At 41.8% G+C, this 10,835-nt stretch overlaps 1 protein-coding gene across 1 annotated transcript; it reads right to left on the bottom strand.

The window, feature by feature from the left end:
* Nucleotides 1–4,584: 4,584 nt before the first annotated feature.
* ackr3a (atypical chemokine receptor 3a) lies at nucleotides 4,585–10,417 on the bottom strand. Its single transcript, XM_029530291.1, has 2 exons — nucleotides 10,285–10,417; nucleotides 4,585–7,446 (listed from the first exon to the last, which is right to left on the bottom strand). Exon 2 carries the CDS (start codon nucleotides 7,379–7,381, stop codon nucleotides 6,245–6,247), a length of 1,137 nt encoding a protein of 378 aa, XP_029386151.1. The 5' UTR covers nucleotides 7,382–7,446; nucleotides 10,285–10,417; the 3' UTR covers nucleotides 4,585–6,244.
* Between the last annotated feature and the right edge of the window lie 418 nt (nucleotides 10,418–10,835).

Here is a 10,835-nt window from a genome sequence, read left to right on the forward strand (position 1 = left end):
TCAGCTGATATAAAAATCTTTCAACATCTTCATTTTGTCATCCTATCTTTGGAGTCAAAATAAGCTGTCATTACCAACAGTCGGCCTCAAAGTGCTGTTTGTCATTCATTCTCTACTGAGTTAAAGGGTGATTTGATGAAGTGAAGCACTGTAATAAACACAACCAAACTGTGTAGTAAAGCCAAATTTCTGAGCAGCTCGTGCAGCAGGGTTTAGGGTGTAGCCTTGCTCTTTGTCTGATGATGCCATGTTGTAAAACAGGAAAAATAAGAATAATGGCTAATAATATGACACTTTTTCTTGAAGCTATGATCCATTTTCCACCCAACTCCAAACTCAAAACATATCGGTGTGTGCTTGTATGACAAATTTGTTTCTAATAACAAAGCAAAAGGGTTTGTATGGCTGTGTGTGTAAGCTGTGAAGCAGCTGCCTTCTCCACTCTGCTTTGAAGTTTCATCTTCAGCTCTGACAAGAGTCTGCTGCTGAGCTAATCGAGTGATGGCGGATGAGCTTTCAAGCTGCACGTCAGGCTCGAGCTCTTAAAGCTGACAGGATATTGGATGAAATGGTAACATCTAAACAGTGGAACTGTAGCTTGGGCACAAAGCGTGGCGTAAATCAGGCGCCCCTACACATTTCCAAAAATATCCAGCCTTCACAGCCGTGTTTGTCCAGCATATAGAGTTACATTTGTGAGACGGCTTATGAGGAGTGGGCCGTCATGTGAAATTGTGTGGCAGACAACAGCATGAAACATCACAACCTATTATTCAGGCCACATTATTTTTGGAACAGTCTGTTTCTAGTTTATGTTTGGACTATGAAAAAGAGTAAAAGGTCCAGTCCACAGGCGACCAATTTGGATATATTTCTGCCAAACAATTTGACTTCTTTGGCCTATAAGACTCTCTCAAAACTTTGCTGCTTTCATTGGTTCTCACTGCTCTTATCAACCTATTTTCATTTGCCCCAAGACAGAAGCACGACTCCACATTAACGTTAATGTTGCTTAATTACTGGCAATTGAGTAAATTAGAAGCTGTCAGCAAGTTTGTTATATCAACTTTAAAAAGTGACAATGTAATCATGTTGTGTTTATTATAGCTTGCAAAAAAAAAACTGCAATCACAAGTTTAACTGAGCTATTTGTAAGTTTCACTGTTACCACATAGTCGACATTAGCATTAACAGCTGTTTACTTAGCAGTTAAGTGAGTCACTGTTTCCAGTGAAAGGAAACAACAATGGCAACTGTCTCCATCACATCTTTCCACTACAGTCAGCATGCTAACTAGTCAGGCTCATGTCATCTTACAACTTATTAACTATGATTCACCGTAGCCTCCAGTCTGCCCTGAAGATGTAAGTCAGGCAGAATATTACAGCAGCTTGTCTTGTACATGCAACAGTGGCCAAACACCAGCACACACACACAGCGGAATTATGAAACATTTAGCTAAGAAACCACATTCAGGAGCAAGGAAATGTCACAAATACCCTCCCAAGAGAAAAAACAAACACGATTAACCAAATAATTCTGTAAACTCATGGAGAGTTATGCACAGAACACACAGGAATTTGTTCTTTTCCATTTACATTAGAGGTATTTGCCCACATGAGTAGTTTTGGTATTGTGCTATTCATCCAGGATTTCAAACAATTTTTCCCCATCTGCGCAAAAAATTACTGAGAAAGATTCCCAAAGACGTTGGCCCAGTTGACCCCATTATCCATTATTATCCACAGAATGCAGAAATTTGATGCGCTTGCTTAAAACTGCAGTGGAGGCACAGATTTCTGAATAAATATCTCACAACTCAACTCAAATCAAAAGTGAAACAATATACATTTTGTAATTTCGCTGAAAAATTAAGGTTTTGCACCAGTCTTACTTTCAGATGTCAAAACTTTGGGACTTTTGGCTCTGGTTCCCTACATCTGAAACAAACAAACAAACAAAAAAAAAAAACTCAGGTGCATGGGCCATCTGCTCCCAAAAACCTGTTCAGTATCATCATCCAGAATAGCATAGCAAGAATTCCAGCTCGGACACCAGCGTTTGTTGATGTATCCCAGTGCACAAAAAGAATCTGCCCTTAACTTGATGTTATCAGCGTCACACTTGGAGGTTAATAAGCTGTGACTTTCTCACTTGAAGTGTGCCATTGGGATTGTTTGATTGAAATTCAAGTTGGACGGCCTTTCAGCTATTTTGCGTTTTTCCTGCCCTTTGACCGAACATCTGTCCAACATCTGGGCATCACACTTGTTCTCCTCTCCTGATAGGAGGGGAGTCGCACGGTGCTGAACAATCTCTAACTTTTCTATATATTTACAGCAAAAACTTTTTTGTGAGCAAAAGCAGCTGCTGCGTTCCCATTTGACTTCATTAATAATTTAAGAGCCTTCATCCACCGTAAGTCCTCATGTGGAATTCCTAACAGACCGAGCGAAGCAAGCACAGACTTGATTAGGAATTGAACTTATTCTAAATACTTGGAAATAGGCCAGAAATAATCTAACTCACTTTTGCAGCTACAAAGCCTTGCAGTGCCTGGGTGAATATATCCTACTTTAAAAAGTAACTAGGCTCTGGAGTTTAACAAAGTTTTCTCGCCCTGTAGAAAACATTAAGAAAATAATCAAGTTTATCTACATTGTTGCTTATCTCTGCACTTCCTCCCAGGTTTCATCATTCTTTAATGTTATCTCTCCTCAGCGTAAGGTATAGATTCACTTTGTGCTGGAATGCAACACTCCCTTTATGTGGTCATTCTCTGGTACATTACCTAAACAAATCAAACTATGCAAACTATACAAAATATAATGAATGGAGCCATCAGGAATGTATTGTAATTCACAGAGGAACCAGCTGTAAGAATAAGCAAGACTTAGCTGACATCAGATGATTTCATTTCCCAGTTTTGCCTTTAAGTCTCACAAATTCAGTTGTAAATTTCTCCTTTGGTTTGGAGCAAACAGATTTATAGTAGACCAAGTGTCTACTTTCCAGCGAGTGACAGCAGCAAACTGCAAGCAGCTGAGACTCTTTCTTAGAAGTGGAGTATTTTGAGTGACAGAGCTCCTGTTAAACTGCTTTTATATTTTACTCACTGCTGAGTGTTTGGGTTTGTGACCAACTCGGGAGTGTGTTTGACATGTCCTGTATAAGAAACGTATAATAGGAACAGAAGAGTATCGGAAGAAAAACATAACTGGCAAACTGTGAAAGGAACTAAAACACTTCACAGCATATGACTGCCAAGTAAAACACCGGCAACCAAGCAGGCAGCAGAAGTATTTTCACACACTGATTGTATTCAGACATGAGCACAGCACCTGAACCTCTACAGTATGAGTGGAACACTTTGGAATATTGCTGTGGGATTTGGTCTGAAATACATTATGGCACCTCATCTGGAGTTCTAATTAAAATGTTCTTCTATAAGCAAAAAACGGCCTCACGAGATTGGTGAGTGCCCCAGATACACTCTTTGGCAATTAGGTTGTGGTGATTTGTTTTATTGATTAATATAATACCTGTCTTTATACCTTATCTTAAGCCCTGAAATGGTAATCTGCTTACAAGGTGCACATTCTTACTTCTTCTTTTTTCCTCTTAACTTATATTGAGGTTAGCACGCAGGGACACGCAGCGTCCATAGTACAATGTTTAGCTGTCACCATGTCAAAAACAGGGAAATGAATACATTTAATTTTAATTCTCTTATAGCCATCTAATTTAAACAACTCCATCTTAGTTGGTGAGTTAATAGAGGTTCACTGGCCTGTAGAGAGCCAACAGAAAGCCATAACATCAGGAACATAATGACAGGGCACAGGTCAAATGACTGGGTGTGAAAATCACTCACAAGGAAGAAGAAGGATGTCCTGGTTGTGACAGAGGTGACTGCAACACGCTGGCAGGAGCAGTGCAAGATCAAGGTAGTGCCATTGTGAAGAAGGGATCTTGGAGGAAGTAATTAACAGATGTCACGGATCTGACGCTTGATTTGACCTTTGGAAAGCCCTGCACTGCTTCCTCACAAGGATAACCTATGACCTCCTCCAACACATTCTGTCAGACGGTGTTATTTGAAATGCAAAGGGAGAAAAATAACTAAGTCTTTCGGTCCATGTCCAAAATTTCAAATTAGAAATTAGAAAATTACAAATAGAAAGGGAAAAATGTTATTGAGCTCCTGAGTGTACTCCAAGGGACACTGAGAAAAGCTGCATTGTCATCAATATTCCTCCCTCCTTCAAGTATGGTGGGGGGGGGGTGGCCTTGGCAGGGACACTTTCAGGGAAGATAACCGCATTCCTCCACCCATACAAAGCCACTAAAACGGTGTTCCCCCTTTAATTCGTCACCTAATGGGAAAGGGGGAATAGGCTGTGGAAGACACTGATGCACTCACATCTGGCAGTTGATTGCAAGGAGGCAGGGTGGAGGGTTGTCCCGTATCCTGAAGAAAACAGTGGCAGGGTGTAGTCCATCCCATGGGAGAGCAGATCAAGCTCTGTGTTAAAGAAGCAGAACACTGACGTGTTTGGTTGTTGTGTATGAATTCAGTTCAAATCGGAGGCAAAATATCTCGTCTTTATTCAACAGACAGCACTACACATGTTGCACATTACAATACCAAAGGAATGCCTCTGTTCTTGTGAGCACATGTTCATGTCTCTCGTTGTTTCTAATCACATGAAATATATTCAGTGTAAAAGTCCCCATGTGTAACTGATCACATGACACAATGAGCTCACATGTCAACATATTTAAAAGATTATGTTCTCTCCTACATGCAATGAATAAACTTTATTTTTATTACGCAACTAAACACTGTCTCTTGATGTCAAAATGGGGTATCCACCCACACACACACACACACACGCATTATTGCAGAGATGTTTCTTGTTATTTGGTCCCCATTCACTCATGTCATTTGGTCCCGAAAGTATTGTCAGCTGTGTGCTGACACAGCAGGATTACATGCAGTATGTGTATCTTTTGTGCTATTAGCACTGTCAAACAAACAGACCACACAGTATAATCCATAAAACTGTACATTACAGAAAAGATGGGAGCTACACGTATCTGCTCTTTAAGCTCAGTAGTCCCGCCTGAATCCTTCAGACAGTGTTTGGAAATATTTACGACCAAAAGAAAACTAAAAAGTCAATGAACTGAAGCGTAGATGTTCTTAAAAATGTGTTAGTGAAACCTCTTGCTGTTTGCTTTCTTGAGTGAAGTTGGATGAGAGGGTTTGAAACCGGTCTCATTGCTGTCCACTGATGCTGAAGCTTAAGTCAGCAGTCAAAAAGCTTAATTTAGCACAAAGACCCAGAGGGTCAAACAGCTATTCTGACACCACCAAGCACCTTTAAAGCCCACAAACTTTTTTTTTAAGCTACAAAAAAAATACTTTTAAAACAGACACCTTGTAACTCCAGCTAATTTAGCAGCCCAAAGCTTTGGCACATTGCTAACACACAGCAAATTACCTACTAAACCACTAGCATTATTTTTTGCATTTCAGAAATATTTTTTCTGCAGGAAATCAGGCAAAACCATGAATCAAGTCAAAATCAATTTATGTATTTGTCAGAAGGATTGAGCTGGTGTGACATGAGGTTACAGTTAATATTAAGACAGCAGGACTGCCACACTGAGCCATTCAGTGGCTCAACTAAAATGATGAGGCAGCTTTGTATTAGATGAAGCACTGAGCAGACATCAGTGTGAAACTTTGCATTCCAATGTGAGAGATCCAAAATGGAAATATATAAATACAACTTGATACAAAAAGATTAGCAATATTACCTGCTGATACAATCGATATTCAATGCTCAAAAGATTATGCACAACACTCATACAAACACACACACAATATAATCCTATATACAGAGTAAAGGCAATGATTGTACATATTTACAGTCACTGTTTTACAAAAAGTGACGATATTCACGATTTCACTTTTGCTGTTATGATTGACTTTGTTTCTAAGTGCTCTTAATCAGTCCATCAAAGTTGATATTAGCCATTTTTGAGCTTCTCTGCAGGAAATCAAGCAAATCTCTGAGTAAAAAAAAAAAAAATGCTCATTTGGCTATTTCTTTTCTCACTGTCATCTAATATCAAGCCTAATAGTTTTCAGATTCTGATACATAGTCTACATTCTAACAATACTTTATATTGCATTATTGTCAGTTCAAAAAATGTTCATTGTCTGCTGTAGATTTCAGATCTGCGGTGGGTTTTCTACAGCTACAGGAGAGTACTCAGTCTCAGACATGTTGGGAGCCTCAATGAGGCGCGCTAAGCCCGTCCTCGTGGAGTATTTAAAGATGAAGGCTTTCATGAGGTCATAGCGGTAGTTTCGGTTGATGAAGTTGTAAAGAATGGGGTTGAAGCAGCAGTGGAGCAGGGACAGGCACTGGGTGATCTGTAATGCCACATACATCACATTTTCAACACCGCAGGTCAGAGGCACCAGGCCCAGCTGGGCCAGGGCATCAGCCAGGAGGACAGCGTGGTACGGTCCCCAGCAGCCCAGGAACACAACAATGTAGGCCAAGATCATCCTGCGGCTCACGTGACGCTCCTGCTCTACAGTGGAGGATGATGAAGAAGGAGAAGAGCGAGTGAAAGCGCTGGCTAGCAGGGCGTAAAACACGGCAATGACAGGAAAGGGGAGAACAAAGCCCAGCAGGATGAAGCTTAGCTGCACTCCAACCATCCACTCTCTGGGATTTTCTCCTGGGTACATAGGCCTGCACAGCATAGAGTCTCCATGAGTTGACTTCACGGTACGCAGGAAGTAGGTGTCTGGCAAGGAGGCCACCAGAGCCAGAAGCCACACCCCTACACACACTCCACGGCGGATCACCTTCCTCTGCACGCCTCCTTCGTTGTCTCTGTGCTGCGTCACGCTCAGGTAGCGGTCCACGCTCATGCAGGCCAGGAAGAAGATGCTGCTGAAGAGGTTGACTGAGAACAGCAGGTGTGTGAGTTTGCACGCCACCTCGCCGAAGGGCCAGTGGCCGTGCTGAGCCAGCGAGCTCACCCACACGGGAAGAGTGGCACACACGCACAGATCTGCAACTGCCAGGTGGGCGATGTACATGTGTGTCTCGTGGCGAGGGGTGGAGTCTCTTTGAGCACGGATGTTAACCCAAAGCACGAGGGCATTAGCAGCCAGGCCGACAATGAAGATGAACGTGTAGAGGACACACATGGAGTAGAGAAGAGCTCTGCGGTTGAATGCAGAGACACACACCGTTGCATCCACACTCGTTATGTTACTAAAGGTTTCGGAGATGTTGAGGTCCCCCCAGGACTCCCACAGGTCTTCCAGCTCGCTAGTGCTAAGACTCATTTTTCTATGCAGGGAGGAGACCGCAGAACGCTGGACTGGACACCAACTCTGGACTGGAATATACCCTACAAAAACAAGACAATAACTCATCATTTCATGTAATATACATTAAAAATGGCCAAACTGCTAAATGCTACCATATGTTTTTCTCTTTTATTCACTTAACCTTCTGATATTACATCCATAAAGCATTGCTTATTTTACCCGTGTGGACTCGGGCTGCTCAAGCTAATAGCACATAAAACTACTTGTGGTCTGCAACCAGAACCTGAAAAAACTTAATGTGGTTAACTGTTAAAAAACTGCTTCTACAAGTTAATAAAGGTTGTCCAATATAGCGCATTAAATGCAGGAGTTGGCAGTGACTGATGTGCAGTCAGGGAGCAGTACAATAAATGTTTACATTAGCTCCACCAGGACGTACTGCAGATTAGACATAAGGAAGTGGGATCGAGAAGTCCAAACAGGGTGTATTTCCGGAGCGTTCCAAGCATTCCCAGATAAAGCGCCGGTCAGGGTGGGAAACCTGATGCCACTTTAAAGAATGTTTTCCCTTAACATGCTTGTTATGGTAAAAAAAAAATGTGTTCCCCTTTTTCTCTTTAGGCAAGAAAACAAGAGGGTGAGAGTTGAGCTGTCACCGCCCAGATGATCAAAGAAAATGCTGCTCATAACCTTGAATACGTCATTTTACAACATCTGAAACTAATAAGACTTGCACATGATTTGAAATGCAGTGTACATGGTTAGTAGAGTAGAGCTGTTCAACATACCAGTCACCTTTTCAGCCCAGGGCCACAGGTAAGTTCAGCCCTGCATTGGGTTATCTGTCTTGTCTGTCAGACGTTAAAAAAAAAAAAAAAAAATCCATGATGACTCTCTCAGCTCCCCTAAATGGCAGCCTGCCAGTGTGAAAGCTCAAAGGTGAAAGGTGATAGATCAAAACCAGAGCACAAGTATCTTAGCCCAGCTCTTTGCCCCTGACGGGTTTGTACGCCTACAGACGGACTTGTGTGCAGAGATCAGCAGGAGGCTTGACGCCTGCAAACTGGTCCGACCACGATTAAAACGAGGGTCACTGACCACTGGGTGACACAGCATGCCAGAAAGCAGTGAAATGTGACCACAGTAGACATCTGTCTGTGTGGGCGGTTTGTGCTAAAAACATAATTGGCACAAAGTCGCGGCGGATGATGAAAGAAATAGGCAGAGTAATAATAAATATATACAAGGACACCTGGACCACATTAAGATGTGGAGTTCTCTCCTGTGCCTTATATCTGCCATTGGTGTCTTACCTGCACTCAATTCTCTGGACTATTCACATTTCTTAACCCTTTATACTTCTGCTCCAACACATTTTTGGGAGGAAATATTGTGTTTTATTAAACAGCTGCTTTTAGGAGTTACTTGGCAAGTTGAGATTTTAAATGCACATATAATTACATTGTGAGAAAAAGACATATAATTGCAATATAATATATAATAGTACAGTCCATGAAATCAACAGGGGGCAGAATTGGACAAGAATATACTTAGTGATGACATATATTTGGGTCTTGCCAAAGATTTTACCAAACAGTTCATATTTATAATAAAGGGAAGGCTGCTTTATGTAAATAGTCTAAATGTGATGAAGTACTTGAATTTTTCCTGCTCTATAATACACCTCAGTCAACAAAAGCAGCCATCCTAGGTCGCCTGTTCATTACAGTATAAAACCCAAAATACTGTAATAGAGGATTATTTTTCTCGCAGAGGCAAAATTAGTATCTTAACTTTTCTTTTTACTGTAAATTTGACTGAATATTTATGCGCTTTTTCTTGATTTAAACCCCTGAACCTGCTGCGGTGTATTTTTTCATCTGGACTGTATCTATTAAACCCTAACCCTCTCTTAAAAGAGATGTGTGACACACATGATTCACATTTAATTTAACTTCTCATTATTTTGGCCCGCTGTGGAGTGCCATCCAATCTAAGGGGGGCTTCTTTGCTGTGATAATCCCTCACAATGGTGTCTGTCTAATTCCCTTATATTATATGGAAAATACCTGGAGGTGCCAGGTAGCTCCACAGGCTTCAAGCTAATTAACCTTTTAACACCCAAACCATCAGATAACCGAAAGAGCACATGAAGCCTCTCTCTCTCTCTCTCTCTCCCACTCTTTCCCTTACTCTCTCTCCCTCTCAGCGTGCCTCTGTTCCTGCCCTTTTCAACTCGCCGGTATCCAGTTACAAATTAGCTGAAAACGTCTTTTGTCTCTGAATACACAAAAAATAAATAAAAGCAACGGATGGGCTCATTTTCATGTGCTAATGCCGCAGACAGTGCTGCTGCAGGTGTTTGTCAGGGTTTTGGATGAAATCCGTGCCCTTTAGGACAGGACGTCATGTTTCCGCGCAGACTAACAGCAGCGGTGTCGCCGTGTGCGTCATGACGCTCGAAGTCCCAAATCCAGGGAAAGGTCCGCGACTGCGATCGCATAGAGCGTCATTGTTGTCGTTGTAGATTCATATCGGGCTGAGAACAAACCTCTCTTATCAAATGTCAGTTTGGTATACAGTGGCCGCGTTTGAATGGGGAAGTAAATAAATAAAGCAGGGGCGCGTTGAGAAGCTGGAGACCACAGTAATGTTTTGGGAAATACTCCCAGTTTCTGTTTGTGTCACGTCGATAACAACTCCTGGAGTTGCAGACGTCATCCCAGTTTGGAAGCTGCAAAAAGAAGTTGTACTAAAGCTGTTCACTGCTGCACCTCAAGCTGAAATGTGTCCACAAACTGGAAACCGCAAAGAGTTGAAATGGATTCGCATGAATCAAGCATCTCTGTTCAAAGTGAAACAAGAAATCCGAGAAAATACTTTCTTCATGCCCACAGGAGCGAATTCGGTGGGATTACCTGCTTCTGATTCGTCCGCTTCGTCTACAAAGACCAGACGAGATTTGGCTCAGTTTCACTGATGGATAACTTGGACCCCTCCGCGGGAAACTTGTGCTCTCGATTCCCTCCGACTCCTGAGATGAATATGAGCCTGCCTCCTCCTCTGCACTTGCTCAAAGCCTCCTCTCAGGAGTTACGCCTCCAAGGTTGGTCCCAACGGCAATACGCATTGACATGGCATCCCCTGAGGCGTTCAATACCAGCAAGTGGCTCAACGAGTTTCGGTCAAGCAGGAAAAAAAAAAAAAACAAAAAACAAGAAGACGCTGATTTTCCAGCTTTGCATGTACAGAACTGCATGTAAGCGCGACACATGATACAAAGTTAACATGTGCAGGCTATGTTGTCTACACAGATGGAGATATCTTTAAGATATTAAAGCCTATTTATGTATAAATAAAAGAAAAAAAATATTTAAGGTCTGCATGTAAAGTATTCATCATAATATTCTATATTATTTCCACGATGATGAGCTTTTCAGGAGATCTGCTATCAAATTATAGCAACTGT

Source organism: Echeneis naucrates, chromosome 21, assembly GCF_900963305.1.
Source record: "Echeneis naucrates chromosome 21, fEcheNa1.1, whole genome shotgun sequence".
Classification (NCBI taxonomy): domain Eukaryota; kingdom Metazoa; phylum Chordata; class Actinopteri; order Carangiformes; family Echeneidae; genus Echeneis; species Echeneis naucrates.